This window comes from Falco biarmicus, chromosome 3, assembly GCF_023638135.1.
Source record: "Falco biarmicus isolate bFalBia1 chromosome 3, bFalBia1.pri, whole genome shotgun sequence".
NCBI lineage: Eukaryota > Metazoa > Chordata > Aves > Falconiformes > Falconidae > Falco > Falco biarmicus.
Genome location: NC_079290.1, coordinates 101463400 through 101483714, shown reverse-complemented (window position 1 = coordinate 101483714; position 20315 = coordinate 101463400). Strand labels below are relative to the sequence as shown.

At 42.1% G+C, this 20315-nt stretch overlaps 1 protein-coding gene across 2 annotated transcripts in view; it reads left to right on the top strand.

Moving 5' to 3' along the window:
* Positions 1 to 285: 285 nt before the first annotated feature.
* DCDC2 (doublecortin domain containing 2) overlaps positions 286 to 20315 on the top strand; it is a 68398-nt gene continuing 48368 nt past the window's right edge. The window contains exons 1-3 of one of the 2 annotated variants that reach the window (XM_056333321.1): positions 286 to 828; positions 6073 to 6124; positions 17811 to 17825. In XM_056333321.1, the coding sequence (XP_056189296.1) occupies positions 536 to 828; positions 6073 to 6124; positions 17811 to 17825 (360 nt within the window). In that variant the 5' untranslated portion in view covers positions 286 to 535. The remainder of the gene's footprint in view (positions 829 to 6072; positions 6125 to 17810; positions 17826 to 20315) is intronic. The other variant, XM_056333322.1, reaches the window with a different exon arrangement.

Genomic DNA, 20315 nt, shown 5'->3' with positions numbered 1-20315 from the left:
TCGCTCCCTCGCTTAGGTGCGGTTCCCGCTGCCCCCGTGTGCACGACGCCTCCCCGTGCTCCCTCCCGCAGCCACCGCCCGGTGACTCGGCCGCCTCCGTGCCGGCCCCGCGCACCCTGCCCCTGGCCGGCGGCCCCGGCTCTGGCAGGCCCCCGCCTGGCTGGACACACGCCATGCGGGCCGCTTCCCTGCTGGGTCAGACCTACGTCCATGCAAATTCCCCCCCCGCCCCGGGTTAATGTAATCCGCGTTAACGTCCCAGGCGCCAGGGAGCCGCAGGAGCCGGTTGCCTAGGCGGAGCTGCCAGGGAAGGGCTGCGCGGAGCCGCAAGCCCGGGGGAGGCTGCAGTCCCTCCCCGCGGCGCCGGGCTCCCTCCTCTGCCGGCCGGGAGGTGGGCCCTGCTGCCCGGGCCCCGGCGGGGCCGTGGGTGGGCGCCTCAGCCCCGGCAGGCTGTTGTCAGAGGCTCCTGAGGCAGGAATCCTCCCCGAGCCAAGGTGTGGGCAGCCCAAGCCCAGGAGCCCCGAAGCCCCCCAGCATGACTAACCCCGGCGTGAAGGGGTCGTGGCTCTCGCAGCCGATCGTGAAGAGTGTGCTGGTGTACCGCAACGGGGACCCTTTCTTCCCAGGGCGCCGTATTGTCATCAACGAGAAGAAAGTGTCCAACTTCGAAGTATTCCTGAAAGAGGTGACAGGTGGGGTGAAGGCCCCCTTTGGAGCTGTGCGGAACATCTACACCCCCCGGGGTGGGCATCGTGTCCGGCAGCTGGAGGAGCTTCAGAGCGGAGAGCAGTATGTGGCTGGTGGCAGGGAAGCCTTCAAGAAACTCAAGTGAGTGGCTAAAAAGTGATATAGGTTTTATGTGCAATATCAACATCTGGGGTTCGGCACTGTGGCAATACATCAGAGGACACCCCTCATCCCCTTTTATTAGGTGCTGCAGAAAGAGGACTTAAAGGCTGTGACCTAAGGCAAAGAGAACGGTACTTGTAACAATTAAAACTGCAGAAGAGCTTTAGAGGTGAGCTGTAGAAAGGCTGCTGTTACCATTGGTCACGTAGTGCCATCTCCTTGAGGTGATGGTAGAAAAGGAGAGACGGCCCTTTAGCCCGACATGTGGCAATGGCACGTTGCTGTGATGTGTGTTCCTAACTGAGGGGCAAGTGTCAGTATTCGTGCCCAGTGGTAACAGAGAGAAAGCTGTGGAAAGGTGGAGTGTTGACAGTCCTGCTGTGAAGTTGATGAGCCTGGGAATTTAATTCCCCACACTTTCTTTCTTGGCTATTTTTAAAATATGTTCTATTCAGCTATCCAACTCTCTATCCCTTCTGTTTATTTTGGGTAGCTATATAGCCTTTTTATGACCAGAATAGCTGGGTCCCTCCTGTTTTTTAGAAGATGACTATTTGCTTTCTTTTCCCTGCCTGGACACCAAGAATCAAGCTGACAGTTTCTCTGTAAGTGACTGGGAGAATATTGTGGAGGAGATCGGGGCTTTTAGGTGTGTTTCCTGAGTGGCTCTGCACACGATCAATAACGGTTCTTGATTCTGGCAGTGAATTTCATGGTCTCAATTTACTAATTAAGCGTTTTGTTCAGTCTTTGTGGGCATTTTTCCTACAGCTGAGTTAAAAAAAAATAATTTCAAAATTAACAATCCCTTTCTTGAGGTGGTTGGGAATTTTTGTGATAAACTACCAGCTTTACAGGACCTTGCTCATCTTGGTTTCATAGATTGGAGGACACCACATTTTTCAGGAGAGCTCATTATGTTTCAGGATGAAACTTTGTGCAACTAACAGGATCTGTATCAGCATTCTGTACAATTTTTGTCACTGGCTGCTTCTGAAGACTTATTGAAGCTTCTTGTGCTTCAGTGGCAAAGCTAGAGAGAAAGATGTATGACAGGCTAAATATAAGCCCCTTTCCCTCTGTACTCTCTTCCATGTGAAATACAGTGCTCGGCTCTCAAGAAAGATCCACTGTATCTTTTTGGTATTAAATTATTAATTAACAGTATTAAGTCCTGTGATTCTGTGGATGGTTTAAAGCTGTTGGTTGTCAGCACATCATGTTTCACCTCCCTAAAGGTGTTTTATGTTCAACAGACATGCTAAAATTGTTTAGCATTAGCATGCACTGTGTAGAGAACTGGGCACTCTGGATTCATTTTGGATGGGAAAAAGCATTTATTTTTGTCATTTTGTGTTCTATGGTCAGAATTTTATGGTGTAACTTTTCAGGCTTTTATGGTTGCCACATGTAACAAGATAGGAAGAGAATACTTTAAGAAAAGCTAACCTAAAGGATTTGGTAAAAGTAGGCTGTGTTATATATGCCTTGATAGTATGCCATAGTCCTGTGCCCCTAGGATAAATGGGATGACTTGATATCTTTTCCATTTCTGCATTCGGAGTTGGGAGTTCTTCACTGTTAGTATTTATTGATACAGTGCTGTAAGTGTTGGCAGTGCCTTTACAAGCATTAAGACAGGCTGAAGGGCTAATGTTGGTTTTATCTCTTAACTGTGTTGTAGACATAATGATAATTAGGGAGACACCTTAGCTAGAAAAGTCATAGAGGCAGGGTTAATTGAAAGGGACAGTTTTCTGTTTTGTAGGAATTAAAGAAAAGAGCATATGTTTGTGTATATGTCACAGGCAAAGATAAAGCAGTTGCAAGTTTCTCACTTGTTTTGTCATATACAGGTGTGCTAAGTGAGTACAGGCTTTTTGGTGTATATGCAGTGAGGTGTGCTGGTGTATGGCAGTTGTTGCAGTGGTGAGTAAGAATGCACATTCAGGCCTGCACCCCAGTGGAGTTCTTCCCTGACTCTCAGCTTCCTGAAAGAAAACTGCCTACACTGGAGCAGGTTTAGATTTTTAGCTTTTTTTCCCCCCAGCATGCTGCTCTACCCTCCTCCTTCCTTTGCCCATTTACTTGTATTTGTGCTCATTAATTAATGGTAGATTGTCCTCTCTCTGGCGGTGTCTCTTTAAACAACACTGTAGTTTCATCACTGGCTTGGATAGTCATTGAGTATTTCTGCTTTCTTCGCAAGTGGAAATACTTTTGTATTTTGGTCTGGGACTCTTTTGAGTGCTGTTATTCTAAGAAAAGCCTTTGGTCCTTGTTTAGACTTCTTCAGATTTGTAGACCCCTGAAATTTGACAACTGAATGCCCAGACCTCTGCATAGTGAATTTAAGCCTTTGACTATATTTTGCCTTTCTTAGTTCTCCTCAAAGTAATTCACAGATGCCCAGAAAACAAGAACCACATTCAACAGATGTTTTATAGGCTGGTGGAACTATTTTACTGAGACATTGATTTCTTCTCAGTCTTGCAGGCTTTAAGACTTCTTTTTTTTTGGTCTGAAGAGCACTCCTTCCTGTTTACATAGAGAAGCTTGAAACAGTTGGTTTTGTTTGTTTTTAAACAGGAGGCTTAGATACTTTGTTTTTAAATGTTGCACTACATTGCTACATTTACCTTTTCCAAAGTATTGGCAGGACTTCAAAGGGTTGCCTGGAGGCCTTGCTGTGTCTTACTGTCCCCGCACACTGAAGCCTTGAAATCCTTGTGGTCATTCTGTGGTACATCGATAAGCAATTGGCATTCCTTCATGGAATGAACAATGCTTTTTCTTTGTCTCTCTCTCTGGTTGTGTTTTTTTTGTTTTGTTTTGTGTGTGGTTTTTTTGTTTGTTTTTTTTTTTTTTTTTTTTTCTCCTCCCCCTTCCTTGCTTCTATGCCTACATTCATGTCCCATGAATTCTTAACTTTGGCCAGGCAGGAAAGTTTCCTCTGGCAAACTGTAGTGGGTTTGCATGGCAAGGTTTTGATAATGGGGGGGGATACAGGGGTGGCTTCTGTGCGACGCTGCCAGAAGCTTGCCCCATGTCTGATGAAGCCCATGCCAGCTGGGTCCAAGATGGACCTGCTGCTGGCCAAGGCCCAGCTAATCAGCAATGGTGCTAGCACCTCTGTGATAGCATATTAAGAAGGAAAAAAAATAATATCTCTGCCAGCGAGAGGGGAGTGAGAGTATGTAAGAGCAATAACTCTGCAGACACCCAGGTCAGTGCAGGAGGAGGGCAGGAGGTGCTACAGGTGCCGGAACAGAGATTCCCTAGCAGTCATGGTGAAGACCATGGTGAGGCAGGCTGTCTCTCTCATCTGTGGAGGTCCATGGTAGAGCAGATCTCTACCTGCTGCCTGGGGAGGACCGCACGCTGGAGCAGGTGGATCCCCAAAGGAGGCTGTAATCTGAGGGAAGCCTGCACTGGAGCAGGTGTGCTGGCAGGGCTTGTGACCCTGCAGAGGAGCCAGGCTGGAGCAATCTCTTCCTGAAGGACTGCACCCCGTGGAAGGAACCATGCTGGAGCAGTGTGTGAAGAACTGTCGCCTGTGGGAAGGACTCACATTGGAGAAATTCATGGAGAACTGTCTCCTATGGGAGGGATCAGTCACTGGAGCAGGGGAGGAGTGTGAGGAGGAAGGAGTGGCAGAAGCAAAGTGGAATGAACTGATCATAACCCCCATTCCCCTGTGCTGCTTGGTGGGAGGATGTAGAAAAATTGGGAATTAAGTTAAGCATGGGAAGAAGGGAGGGAAGGGGGAAGGTGTTTTTCTGATCTGAATAAATAATAAACTAATTTTCCCTGAGTCAAGTCTGTTTTGCCTGTGACAGTAACTGCTGAGTGATTTCCCTGTCCTTATCTTGACCCAGGAGCCTTTTGTTATATTTTCTTTCCCCTGTCCACTTGAGCAGGGGAGTGATAGAGCTGTTCTGGTGGGCACCTAGCATTCAGCCATGGTCAAACCACCACGCAAACGAATCTATTTATTTTTTGTCATTAACTAGGGAGCATGACATTACTGGAGGACTGCAGTTGCATTGTGAGCTCTGAGGTCTTTTGGTGACCCTGCACTGGTGCTTGCCATCAGGTATACCTGACATTCTCAGATAGGGTCTTCTAGTCTTAAAAGCCTGGCAAAGCATTTGTGGTTTCCCACTGAAAGTGGGAATAGGGAGAACCTGTAACAAATGCCCATTACCTAATGTTGGGTTAGATGTTCCTGGTGTGAAGTAGATGCCCCAGACATTTTTAGCTCTTGGCAGCAGGTGCTGAAAGGTGCTACTCTACTGAATTATAACTGCCCATGAAGGTATGTCTTCCTATGGTGCTGAGAACCAGAAACACCTTGCAGTACTGGCAGCTGCCGAGAGCTGCGTTCATGAGAAGAACCACTCTCATGGCTCTCAGAGTGCTGACAAGGGAAAGAAGTTAGCATAGCCTGGGTACCTGGACAGTTGCCTGTTTGCCAGTGTATGGGTTACTTATGCTTGAAGGCTTATTTACATCCTTTGCTTTGGAAAGGCAACATACAGCTAATCCATCACTGTGTGTTGTAACTAACACTTCTGTGTTAATGCAATGTTTTTGTGGGAATATGTACTCTGATGGAGAACAGTATTGTTCAAATAGATGTATTGTGTTCTCTTGTTCAGTTAAGGTTGTATTTTGTTTATTCAAAAAACAATTGTGAAGATGCTATTGTTTTGTCATAACCACAAGAAACCAGGATATACAGTGTTCAGATGTGTCCATGCCCTGTTGAAACACAAGTAGATCCTTTTAAACTTTAGCTGATATGCTGGGTTAAACTTGGGTATGGAGAAAAGCTTTAAATCTGTCAGAGACTTGCTGTGAGAAATTAAGAAGCAAGATAATGACTTTGAAAACTCTGGTAAGTTGATATTGTGCTGAGATTTATTGATCCACCTCACAGTAGCATGTGAGCTTCTTCCTGAGAAGGCAGTTGTTGATGGTCTGTTCTAATCACCTTGAAGGTAGGTGGTTGGTTCTCCCCTGTCTTTTGTATTAGCTCAGATGGCTAGCCTGCAGGTTTATATTAACAGTCCTTCATTAAAATCTTGAAGTAGTTATGTTTTATGTTACTTTGAGGCATGATAAATTGTAAAAGCTTCATGTGTGAAAAAACTGTAGAAATATTTATATGGTGTAAGTTAGATGTTTCTGTAAATAATCAAAACTGTTTTCCTTCTGCAGCTATTTGGACATTGGAGAAACAAAGAAAAAACCTGCTGAAGTCAATAATGAGGTAGGATGTCTGAAGTATTTAAGAAATAAACCTGTATTTAATGTTAGTGATGTGCCCGCATTATGCCTTATTTTTTAATATATGTTTGTTATATTTAATAGTAACACAAATATCTACCATTCTGATTTCAGTGATTATTTCAGTAATTATTACTCTGATTGCTCTGAGCATGATGCACTGATTGTCTTCTACTCAGCTTTCTGAAGAGCCACATCCAGTCAAAAACCTTCAATAAAGAAAATCTGTTGTCTTCATTGGATCCGGTCATAAACCTAAGAAACCCTTTTTTCACGCAGAAAAAGATGATGGGAATGACAATTTTGGAAGTCTTAGACCAGCAAATTTTCTTCAAAACTCAGTATTTTCTCTGGAGAAGGGACGTTTTTATATGAAAAGATCACACTTGGTTGAAATGCTTTTCCCAGTCACTGCTGGTATCAGTTGTAAACTTCTGACTAGTTCTAGTCCATAATTCTCCAAGCTGTTGAACAGTTGTTTCTTTCAAACGGTGTTAGGCTATAGCCTGAGGAGATAACTGCAGGCTTCAGAAAACACTGTATGTGGATTTTTGTGAGATGCATGACTCTGCATTATTTTTACTGTTTTAATCTGTATGGAGATAGCAGTGATTCCCAACAAATGCTTGAATTACAGCTTCTGCCTGACAAAAAGCATCAGCTCATTTGTTTTTCAATTTCTTTTGCGTTGTGCTCTCATGCCTCGTTCCCAGGAATTTAGTGGTTTGTGTGGCAGATGTCCTCAGATAGTAGGACACCTTGTACTAGAAGACCCTCAAAACTGAGGCCTTAGTGCCCTACATTTACTGGCATCACAGAATCACAGACTAGTTGGCATTGGAAGGGACCTCTGGAGATCATCCAGTCCAACCCCCTGGTCAAGCAGGGTCACTGGAACAGGTTGCACAGTCACGTCCAGGAGGGTTTGAATGTCTCCAGAGAAGGAGCCTCCACAGCCTCTCTGGGCAGCCTGTCCCAGTGCTCTGGCACCCTCAGGGTAAAGAAGTTCTTCCTCATCTTCAGGTGGAACTTCTTGTTTGTGCCCATTGCCCCTTGTCCTGTCACTGGGCACCACTGGAAAGAGCCCGGCCCCGTCCTCCTGGCACTCGCCCTGAAGATATTTGTAGGCACTGACAGGGTCCCCTCTCAGCCTCCTCTTCTCCAGGCTGAACAGCCCCAGCTCTCCCAGCCTTTCCTCCTCAGGGAGATGCTCCAGCCCCTCATCACCTTCACAACCTCCGCTGGACCCTCCCCAGTAGCTCCCTGTCTCCTGAACTGGGGCGCCCAGCACTGGACCCAGCACTCCAGATGTGCCTCACCAGGGCAGAGCAGAGGGGCAGCATCCCCTCCCTCGACCTGCTGGCCATGCTCCTCCTTACACCCCGCAGGGTCCCACTGGCCCCTTGGCCACCGGGTCATGCTGCTGGCCCAGGGGCAACGTGCTGCCCCCCAGCACTGCCAGGCCCTTCCCTGCAGAGCTGCCCCCCAGCAGGCCAGCCCAGCCCGTGCTGGTGCGTGGGGCTGTCCCTGCCCAGGGGCAGGACCCGACACTGGCCGTGGTTGGACTCCATGGGGCTCCTCTGCCGACCCCCCAGCCTGCCCGGCTCTGGCTGAGCAGCAGCGCAGCCGCTGGGCCACCAGCCGCTCCTTGGTTTGGTACCACCAGCAAACTCTCTGAGGGCACACTGTCCCTTCATCTGCTTCATTGATTCTTGCATACTTCTTATTCAGAGGCGATGAAATACAACACCTGCATTTTATAATTGATCATAACTTTTTTTTTGTTTCAAATGGGCACAATCAACAGGAAGGTCAAGTAGAAGTCACAGATTTGATATGCTACTACAAGTACCATATAAAATTACTCCAAGTTGTATTTTCCTCCCCCCCCCCCCATTTATATATTTATGCAATTGACTCAAACATTGTAGAGATAGTTTTTTGTTTTTGTGTAGCCATTCATTTCTCCCAGTTGTTTGGGTCTTTTTTACAAAGGAAAGAGAACAATTTTTAAAAATAGGAAAAGTTAGTTAAACACTGATGACGCAGTAAGGTTATACTCTGTTACTGATGTGTATATAAAACTGAGCAACACACCTTCATATCTGCACTACCTAAGCTTTCCCATGTCTTTTATTCATAAATTCACTTTTTGACCTCCAGCATTTTCTTATTCCAGTCCTGAGTCTCCTTTGATCAAGTTTTGTAAATCTTGCTGAAACTAGTTACTTGTAGAGAATCAAGTAATTCGTCTCACTTTTAATTGTGATCTAAGTAAGAGATTATAATTTTGTGGGGGGAGGTAAAATTTTGATACAGTAGCAGTATTGCATATCCCTGAACACATAAAACATAGTTCTGAACCAAAAAGCTTTCATTAGCTCCATCTCCTTTTCTTTCCTTCTTTCCTTGCTTCCTTTCTTCCTTCCCTCCCTTCCTTTCCTTCTTCTCTTCCCCCAAACCCCCACATGGTTTTAGAACATGATATAATTCGTCAGGGCTCCCACATTCATGCGCTGGACACCAGCCCATTCTCATGACCTCAGTAGTGCTGTTGTTCTTCAAGCCTGGAGACGGCAAAGACTGTTCTTCAAGCATGCTCCTGGGGATGGCCTCCCACCTTCCTCACCAGGCAGCTGGCCTGGCTCTGAGCTCTGACCTCTGCCCTCAAGGGTGAGCAATCACAGCGATATATGGCCTTGTGCCCAGTACTCCTGAGGGCTGGTGGCGCATTCAGAATTGGTGCAGGATTTTTTGTTGCCCAGTGAAGGAGATGGTCTTGGAGCTCTTAGAGCTGGCCTGTCCTAGACTGAGTTTTGGAAGCACATTGAGACTGGCTTGGTGGTGGTGACAGTTTTTTGGTACCTGCATAGTGCTACTATTATTATCAAGGATAATAGAAAAGTAGCACAGAAATGGAGAAATTTGTGTTCAGTGATTAAGGATGATATCATTATGCTTAGGTACAAGGTTATCAATTCTGGTTGTATGAAGCACATATAATTTGGCATTTCCTACCTGATAAGTGTTTTTCAGTGCAGTTTTTCTCCAATAAAACAATTACAACTATCTATTTCCAATTCTGGTTAGTGAGGAAGGAGGCAAAAGGAAGAAAACTTTATGCATCAGCTGTATGTTGTGTATTTGTATGCAGCTGTAGTGTTTCTTTTGTGTTAGTTAAACTGCTAAATGTTTGACATCTGCTTTTGGGAGTTCTTTAATGTTGTTCTTCAAAGGCAGCATCTCAATTACTTTAAATTTGCATATAACTAGAAAATGTGTGCCAAACCAGAATTAAACAATAAAATTTGTGTTCAAGATATGGTGTAAGTACAGTGATCTGCATTCAGAAAGAACAATAGATGGGAACTATAAAGCACTGATTTCTTACTAAAATCTCTTTTCACTTTTCTCGTGGACTGACAAGACAGAATAAGTAGTCCATCAGAAACAGATTTATCTTCTCTAGTGAAATCTGTGAATCTGATTTTGTAAGGAAGGGGCTTTTCTTTGAGAAAATTAATAATTGTTTTAAAAATAGTTGAAGTATGACAGTAATAATAACGCTTTTAAAATTTTGCAAAATAATTGTAGTCTTGGTCTGTGAGGCCTAACCATCAATCAGAGTTGGGTCTTTTAAAAAATATTATTTAAAAAGCTCTTAGTCATTCTACTACTGATACAAATCAGGTTTGAAGGTGGTCTTCAATGAAATAATCTCATTATCTATAATTTCTTGTATCGATGATAGATTTCTTTAATCCAGTGCCTAGTTTCTTAAAATCTGGCTGTTTACCAGTCTAAGGCCTCCAAACAACTGAAATAAATGGGCCAAATGCTCAGCTGTTGGAAAATAGCTATTTTTTTTCACAAACCTACCCCAGATATGGCCTTGAACTTATAGCCCTGTTCTGGGTGAAGTATGATGTATAGACCAGTGTCAGTATAGGATGATGAATGAGGGAGGGCCTCTCTGACATCTCATTGCAGGAGAATAGAATTTATGATAGAAGAGCATGAAAATTATACTGAATACTCATTAAATGTTTCTAAGCAGCAGGAGTTCCAGTAGTGTCCGTTCATGCGCTGTCTGTATTTGGTGGTCAGTGACTCTGGCAGACTTTCAGCCATGCCCAGGGCCAGGAGGGAGATGGGATCTGCTGGTTAGGCACAAGTACCAGTGGCAGTTGTGATGCTTGTAACAGTCAATGGATTCAAGGATAGTTAGATGCCTCAATACCATTTTTACTTTTGGAAATCTTCCTCAGACTGTTGTACTTCTGCATGCGGTGAAGGGAATAGTTCAAGAGAAGGTTGGTAACTGTGCAGAAGGAAGGAAGTAGGTTATAATGGGAAAGGTCTGCAAGGTCCATTTCACTTCAGAACGTCAATCTGCAATTTGTTTAGTTTCACGTTAACATCCAGTTTCAGTTGGCTGGTTTCTGAGACAATCTTGATGCAGTAGCATTTGAGCAATTATCAAGCACATCCTCACAAAGTTATCCCCAGCTGCATGCTGCTAGAGCTGGTGGGATTTTAAAGCCACATCTCTGTCTTCCCACTTCGCCTGTGCAGTGTATTAAGTGTATTGGGCACTTCCTTGCCTGTTTGTGTTTTGCTGCCCTTAGCAACAGCAGCAGTGCAGTTTAGGAAAAGCTCCTTAGTTCTCACGCTGCTGTAACACCAGGTCCGTGTGCCACTCAGCTGATTTTCACGGTGCTGCAAATTCAACTGACTAGGAGTGTGCATGATGGTCAGAAGGGTGAGCTGTGGGTTATGAAGAGGGAGAAAGAAAGAAAGAAAGAAAAATCAGACCTAAATGCAGTGAGCAACTGTGGCGAAGAGAGAGACTGATTGTATGAGCAAGTTTGTATCTGGCTTAAGCATTTTACTGTCATGGCAATACTCCTTCCCTTCTGTTTTGCTGTTTATCCCAGCAGATAAGAGATGATACATCTCTTGCGCTGCAGCATTGTGGTAGTTGTTTTGCATGGAATGCTAGAGCAAGTTTCCTAGGAAAAGTCTGATTTTTCAATTCCCATTTGACAGCCTTTGCAACAAGCTAATCCCCTAGAATTACCGTATCCCATTTTAGTTTAGACCTTTTGGGGAGAGAGTAGGGGTAAAGAGTAAGTTCAGATTTCTGCCTTCTCCCTCTTTCAACCAGGCACAGCAGTAAGGGGGAAAGAGGACACTTGTTGCAGAAGCACAGGGCAATTGAGTGTCAGTCTCAGCAGATGGCAGCCAGGCTCTTGGCTGTTTTAAATCCTCCGGCAAAGCCCTCATGCTGTAATAATGTGTCTCAAAACTTTTTGCTGTTATGTTACTGGTAGGGAAAGTAGCAAAAAGATTTAATCCTGACCCAAGCTAAAGCTTTGGTACAAATGATTCCTCAGGTGTTTCCACCCACCACTTGCTCTGGCAACTGAACTTCTTGTTTTGCAAGAGAGATCCCTTCTGTACTGAAGGTGATTTGCAAGTACAAATACATTTTAAATGATGTGCTTGAGGAATCTAAAATTAATCTCTTGAGGAAGTATGGGACAACAGAGTTAATATTTGTTTACTGTAAGCTTAATTGTTTGTAAAAGGTACCGAATGTTATTTTCACATTAGAATGTGTTAAGTATGGACATTTATGTTTCTGTAGGCACTAGGTCGTCTCTCCCTGTGCACTCAAAAAGAAGAATTTTACTTGTCATTGGGGCTGGGTAAGCTGCTGAGGAATTAACTGGGCTTTTGTATTTGCAAATCCTATAAGCAACTATTTGTTTTAAATTGTCTTTGCTTCACAAAAATGTGTTCAACCGAAACTTCTTTTCTTCTTTGACTTCTTATGACCAACACTTTTTTGAACAAGCTGAAGTAAATGGGCTTTGCAATGTGTTTTTGTAAAAGCAAAGAACTGCAGGCACCTGAGAAAAGCAGATGTATTTTGGTGTTGCAGAACCATTTTCTTGCAACTGAAAGAAAAAAGGAAGGCCATAGTGTCTCTATGAAACAGCATCTATTACCTTAAAAGTTTATAGGGGGCCCACATTAAGCTGCTTTACTGACCATATAGATAGATTTGCCCTTGGTCAATATCAGACATTTTCTTAGGTAGTAAAAACACTGAGTTTTTTTGTCTACACTTCACTTATTCTCCTGGGCTTCTAGAACAAGGTGATTGTGTGGCAAGGTCTGACATAAGTATTTTTTGTGCTGCCCAAGATTCATTGTTGTTCGTGTTACACTTGGGTTTTTTTTACTGACTTACATTCTAGAAAAGCAGTTTTAAATTAAGAAAACTCTGCTTATATGTCTTACACTACATAAGGCACATCAAAAGTTAACTCTACACTATAAGGAGATAAAGATGATGTAGACTCCTTTCCTTAGGTTTACCACTGTTTTCTATGATGTTTAAGCAATGAAAACACCCTTCTCCACAATTTTATAACATTTGCCTACTTATGGTGTGTTTATAACATTACTACCAGTCGACTGGGAACTGCTGTAAGTATGAAAACAGGCGTAAGAGCTGGCTGGTTGTAGGCCAGGTGTGTGGCCGATTGAGGAAGGGTTGCCTTACCCAGTTCTTTGAGTGGTGGCTTCATTCCGGAGTGCTGCCATTTAGCATTACAAGTGGCTGTGTATGTCCCTTGGACTGTCAGATTCAATGATGCATGTCAGGGGCCCTGGTGCGAGGGATACACTAGGGACTCTGCCTGTCACCCACCAGCTCTTGTCCTACCTTTCCAGCTCGAGGTGCTTCCCACGTTCACCTGGGTACTCTGCAGCAGTTCTGTTGCCTGATGTGTAGTAGTTGTGTTCTGGTCACATTTCTCCAGTGATTCATCACTTTTTTTCCCCCACATAAATGTACTTTATTGTTCCATAACTCTATTTCATTTGCAGCTTTTTCTCCTATCAGGTGGTTTAGGTGTGGTGATATTTGAAGGAGTATTTGCAGAATGGAATAATCAATATTTTTACTTATGATTCTTCAGAGGACTAGTAAAGATTCCTCAAAGCTTTCATATATATATATGACCTGAATATTTGTATTTGCATGCAACTCCAGAACATCTCTAGTGAAAACAGTTGATAATTACAAGGATCTGAATGAGCATTTGAACATTTTGAAACTTTCAAATTTCTTTTTCCAACCCAGAGCTTGTCAGTCCTCACATAGGTCACACACTGGATGGCACAGACATGTGCTAGGACACAGAGTAGAGCACAATCGCTAGCTAGGGGACTTCATAGAGTTTGTCTGTTCCTGTGATGAAACATGAATGCAGAATGAAACTGTGACTGGCAGAACGTGCCTTCTACTGGTGGTCTCCAGCTGCGGCACATCAGTACATGTTAGTACCGCTCCTGCTGTGGGGTCTTGCTGGCCAGGCATAGTTAATGGGCAGGTCACAGCCTAGGTCATTTAGTCACTGTGTTCCTGGTGAGATCCTGGGCCAGGAAAGGTTCCCTAGCTGTCCAGTGCTGGCAGAAGAAGTGGGCACCATGACCTGGGGAGCTAAGGTGGAAAACAGGATGTTTGAGACTTGGAAGATCTGGACCTACCATCAGAATTTTCCAAAAAAGCATCTGAAATGTTGCTATAAAAGTATTTTGAGGAGCTGCCAATTCTGCATTTCCCTCTGTTTCTCTGTATTTTAAACTTAAATTATTTTAGTATCATTTATGGCAATTTTTTCTTCTGCCTCCTTGAAGTGCATCTTTGTTGCTAGACAATGGAGTCACCACTCTTCTGTCAGCAGTGATATGACTGGATTAATCTGTAGAAACTTAATTTTGGAAGTTTATAATGCCTTGATTTCATGAATGATTTTGGTATGTTTATGCTAGGTATACCTTGTCCCTAACATACTTGCATTTTTTCCCCAAGGACATTCTCACGAAGAATCATAGTATTTATAATTATTGTTTATTTTGAACCTAGCATTTATCATATCTGATAAATAATGTACATGTCTAATCATAAGAAAAAACCTAATTTTTCAATGAGTGGACTCTTGGTTCACTTTAACTTTTGTCAATTAGAAATGGTTCATTGATATTTTCTCTGTACAGGAGATAGTTTTGCGAGGGTAAGAAAGTGCGTGAATATATATTAGAAATTATCCCAACATGTGCAAATTACAGCCATTTATGTCAAGTCAGTCTATCCTGACAGGATATTCTTTCCTAATTCTTTGCTAAGAATTAGAAAGAAACAAGCATGGTTTGTGGTACCCAAAATTACTGTGCACAAAATACTTGTATATCTGAAAACGAATTGCCTATAAAGGTCCATTTCATACTCCTGTGCCAATATGCAAAACTAAACCCTCTTGCTTCTCTGTATCTGACCGGTTTGATTTCTTCTGTGCTGGTGTCACAGACTGCGTAAGGAGTTCCTCATTTTCTGATGCTGAATCATAATTAGGAATTCTAGTGTAGGTATAGTTTAGGGAATAAGTCTATCAAAATGCAAAGATTAAAAAACCCCATGATATACATCATTAGTCATCTGAGCAACATCTTTACTAGTTAAATCGTATATGTCATTGTTTGGTATTTAGTATCCTGGTAACATAATTAGCACAAGACATACAAAACAGATACTCTTCCTGACTGTTCATAATCTAATACCAGGCAGAATCAGAGAAGAACTGACCAGACATCCAGTGCAAACTTAAGCTATGTCCTTTTTTCTAATTGGGCCTATGAATTCATAAAACTTATCTTTATATATTTCTGTATACCTGAATTGTGCGATTTGGAGTATTTTAATTAACAGCTTGCTTGCAGATGGATTTAGTGGATTTTGGAGCAACAGAAAGACTTGTAGAGGCTTGGTTCATACCACTGGAGAATTTAATGGTCTGTATTGAATTTGATATGAAACCTGGAAGCTGGCTCTTCTTTGATTAACATCTGCCTTGTTCTGCAGAGTTACTGCTTTTTCTGCTCTGTGAGGAGGCTGGCAAAGGAACACATGCCAGTACTGAAGCTTTTAATGAGACATGTTAGTCTTGTTACAAACTTGTTGATGCATATTAAATTGACTTACTGGAAACATGAAAACCTTTTACTTTTGATTAAAAATGATGAAAAAAAAAAAGATATTTTGGGGGTTGCTTTTTGGTCTTCAGCTGTCACTGTTCACAGGTTCAGGCCCTTCTGATCAGCCGCAAAGGCCAAAGACTTCCTTTTGGTTTAAATGACTCTAAAGAATTTGGGGAAAATACACAAACTGTGAGAGGCACAAATGGTCAGGATTGACAGTATTATGTCTGTCACTGAGTATATGAATCTATTTTGCCTGAATAAATTCTACGTTACTGATGCCATCATTGTGTGTGTTGTAAGCCATGTAGGGTATAGCGTCATGCAACTCCAGAAAGAGACAGGGGCTATTCTTGGGCTTCCAAAGCAACACAGGTATGATCTGTTTTGCAGCACTGCACAAACTAAGTGCCTGGGTACATAAGGCCATACCACTGTTTGGTTTATCCCAGCTGAATCTGGCCCCTAGTCCAATGCCCCAAAACTATGGCAGATCCCAAGTGAAACATTTTTGTTTCCAGGGCTTAGCTAGGTGAGGTGTGACTTACCCCCAGATGCCCAGGGGATGTGAACTCCATTTCACTGGATGGCTGAAAAGGAGGGTGATTTACCTTGGAGGTGAACAGAGTGATTAAACATTTTGGGAATTTTGTAGGAGCTTTGTGGTCTAGAATGATCCCTGACCATTCCTTTGCTCTGGCATAGTTTGTTTCTGGCTCATCTATGCTTTACATGGGTTGAGAAGTTTGTGTACTGCTGTGGCGTTGTGACCTATTTCTGTAAGCCTGGAAATATGCTCGGTTAATAGCACTTTGAGTGGTACTTTGTATCCACACCAGTAGAAAGGCTAGTAGTCTCTTGCTCAAGGCTGTTTTATATTATCCAGTGTACCATCTAGCAAAGCAAAGGAGCCAGGGAAATGCGGATTATCCAGCTTAATTACTGTGTAGGATAACAGAAATGGTTTTGTTCTGACCAAATATCTCCAAGAGTTTAACTCTTCATCTTTCATCAAAGTGCATTAAAATGTCCATTTAACAAAAGTCATGTTTCTATTAAATAGATAAGATGTTCCCTATGCTGTAATAGCTTTAGAAAGCTTATCATTCTAATTTGCTTTTGATCACTGAACCTTGAACATTCCTTTCTTTCACATCACAGGGTGGTGATGGTGTGTATAAATGGGGTTTTGGTTCTTTTGACCCTAGTTCTACCCTAGGGGAATGCAAATATTTGTTCTCAATTTCCTGGGCACATTGATTAACAGGCCGTTGTAAAAAACTGGCAAAGCCATGGCTCATTGCATGAGCTGATAAATTTGGAATGTGACATTGTGTTGAAATATTTAAAACTTCAAAAAGTTAGTTATAAAGTGATGTGAATAATGAGTGAGATGTTCATAGCACCCAAGACTACATTAACAGAGCCATAAGTAAGGCCAGCTCTTAAACCTCTATAAATCAAACCAGCACAGATCATCAGGTTCAGGGAGATTATGGTTTTTGACTGTTATTTTGCTGCCGTAAATATGGCTTTAAAAATAGGTAGAAATCTGTAAATCTTGCAGTTGTTCAGTTGCCCCCTTTGGGGGGCACTTCTGGTAAGAAAAGGAATCAGGTAGTCATGCCATTTCTTGGCTATGGATAACTAGCCTGTGTCCTCATGTCCACTTTCACAGGCTGCCAGACCTCTTAGCATGTCTCTAATTATTTAATATTTAATATGCAATGGAGGAAAAAGAAAAGCTAAGGATGGCACATTTCTATTTGAAATTATTCTCAAGTGCATAAACTCGCCTTTTTAGAAACTAAATATGCAGCATGGTATGTTCAGAGGACAATTTAAATACTATGTAATGAACTGTATACTTTTCTGATATACAAGGACAGACCCTCTGAAGTGTCACAGGCCTCTTGCAGGTCCTGAGTAGCCAACAGGAGGTTGGGTGGTGTGCTGGGTCTCTCCCACTTCCCAGTCTATAGTTGAATAAGAAGCGTGAAAAGTATAACGTAGCATGGATAAAAGCAAAAACTTTATGCATGGGGATCAGCAGGTTCACACCTACCAAAACAAATACACATCATTTTGCTACATCTCCATTTTAGGGATTATGGTTTTTTACCTTTTAATGGTTAACACATTTCTGAAGAAAGAAATGAAGACCATTCTTTTTTATCTGTGTATTTCAAACCAGTGTATGGGTTCCACAGAGTCCTTAGGGGAACAGCCATTCTCAATAGTGATTTCCCTGTAATCCCATATATATAATGTGTATATCTCTCCCCAGTGTAACACTTTTTTGAGTTGGAAGCATTGCATGAGCAAGCCCATCCATACTGTTCCAAAAAGGAGTTTTTAGTTGATCTTCAGTCTTTCATGTCGTCAGCTGAAGAGAAACATGATAGAAATTTTTGTGCGAAAATTATATTAAATTGGTGTATATGTATGCATACCCACGTTGTAAACATGTATACGCATGTGGACATGCACACACTAATTCAAAATGGTTTTTTACAAGATCTGTTTTTCATATTTGTATGTACGATAGTATACCTGAGGTAATGTTTTGTCTGCTGATCATTTTTTTTTTTTTTTTTTTTTTTTTTTTTTGCCAACAGTCAACAGTGGAAGATGTAAGTACCTGGAGTAGATTGTGCAATGTGTTGTTTGTGTTTGCTAAGTGTTTTGTCTGTGTTTGTTAAATTTCTTCATGAATATTTAGCATATTTTTTAGTATAAGGCAAAAATTTATAGAATGTTGTTATAAAGCAGCTGTGAGGATGTGCATTTTTTTTACCATGTTTCAGTTAGATGCTAATCTGCATCTTGGCTTTGTATTTTCGAAGGGATGTTTGGAGGCACTCAGCTGCAGCTAACGTTCAGCAGCACAAATTCAGCCACAGTGAATTATAACTGCAGATGAAAGCTGGGCTCTAAGAGAGTCTCTGTAGAATGTATTCTGAAATTTGAGTGTTTAGAGAGTTCTAAACCACTGCAGACTGATCCCCACTCCCAGAACCTAGCCTGTGTTGAATTTAGCTGCGTTGTTTTTTCCCAGAATCTGCAAGGTGCTTTGCAAAGTTATTTCACAGGCTGTAACTCCTCTCTGAAGCAAGAAAGATCCACACTGCTGTTGGTGTAAGAGGCACTGTGGGAAATAACAAATTCTTTGTAGAATGGGAAGATAAAAATTATGGTGGTTTTGAGTGTCTGTGATCCCATGGTGTGTTTCCAACTGTGTTTAGCTCTTGTTGCCTTGCAGATTCTCATTTTATCGACTGCCTCCAGCTAACTTACAGTTCCCTCTGAGTTTCAACTGATATAATGCTTTCTCCTTCCTCTTCTAAATACTTTGTGTTGCTGATGTATGTTGTCATGTAATACCTCAGATAAGTATCTTGCCACAAATTACGAAATGTTGGTAACTTTTGTTAGTAGGATATGGAAGCTGACCTTGAATGGGTCTTTTCAAACAAACTGAAAATGTACAAAATTTAAAGATAAAATCATAATGGGGCCAGACCATTGATTAATGTAAATCTTCTTACAACTGCTGACGTAAATGGGAAAGTGCTGATTTACATCAGCTGAGAATGTGGTTGGTGAAATTAAAAGAAAATAAAGGGTTTAGGGGGCTAGTGGTGCTGGTCTCTTAATGTAAGCACAGACTTTCACCCAAGACCACATCGTTGTTAATATGTAACCCTGCAGTGCCAAGGAGGTCAGGCTAGTCCAGACACTGCAACGCTGTGGTACCTCCTACAAAACAGGAGCAGAACCAGGTATTCTTTAATTAAATCTTGCATCAGCTCTTCCGCTGGGGTGGTTTGGCATGATGCCATATACTTTAAAGGAACTACATTGATCCAGTGGCTGAGCAATTGGTCATTGTTAATGTATATTGAAATTAAGTGGCTTGCTTTTCATAACCATAAATATGGTCAGACAGAAGTTGTTCTAAACTCTTAGTAACTTGAAGACTGTGCCAACCCCTCCTCCCCCCCCAAAAAATCCACCAAAAAATCAAACCCCAAAACAACAGAGCATCTAGGTTAAGAATAGAAGAACAGAAAATTATATTAGAAGAATAATGTATAAGGTGGAATTTTTATGTTTTTTAATTATTATTATTATTATTACAATTTTTATTTATTTTTTATTTTATCTTTTCTTAAGTCACAGTGCAGTGTAGATCTAGCCAAACTGTTTTTTGAAAAGGTGGCTTTGGAGCAGGCTACAGTAGCTTGTGCTGAGTTTTTGTGCTGTTGTGCTTGGAGAGCTTGATATACTATGCTGTAGCCAGACCACGTATTGGGCATCTATAAGAGTGAGCTGTTGTGTATTGTGGAATACCATGTTATATGATGTAGTTGCTTGCATGCCTGTATGCTTGCCAGCCTCAAAAGTAATGGTGTTGTACACAGCTCATTTGCAGCACTCCTGTGTAGGCACTTCTCTCTGTTGGTTCTTTTTAAACATTTTCTTATAATTTATATGTTTATTTTCTCCTTTCCTCTCTCCTTTGCAGCATCAGAGTGTTCCTGTGTTTACCTTTCTTTTGGCCCCTTAAGCAGATCAGATGTAAAACATGCCTTCAGGAGCAAGCAGACCCAAAGACATTAGTTATCCCTCCTCTTCCAGACAAACAATAGCCTAAACAACTGCATTAACATATTCTTTTCCCCTTTTAATATAGGAAGTACATTTGATTTAAACAAGCTTAACAAAACAATGCAAAATTGTATTTCGTTCTGCTTTAGGCCTTGTTTAGGTAGAAAAGTCCAATATTAAGTCTTTGCCCCAAATGGTCCCATCTTACAGTCCCCTGCAGTTTGCTCGTTTAAGAACAGGGCTGACTTGTTAAGCCACAAAAGGCTGCCAGAAATATCAATGATTCTTTGAGAGCGTAACTCAGAAGACAGACTGGCAAGCTGATGCCACAGTATCTATTATTGGCAGAAATACAATCCATCGAATAATAAATGAGCTCTTAACATCTGTCAGGTTGCTTGTTTTCTAGGGGCCTCGTAACTGTATGCAATAAAATTATGGCCTTCTGAGGAGTCTACACGAAAATTAATGGTTTCATCAGCCTGCAGGAACAACTAAATAATTGGGCACAC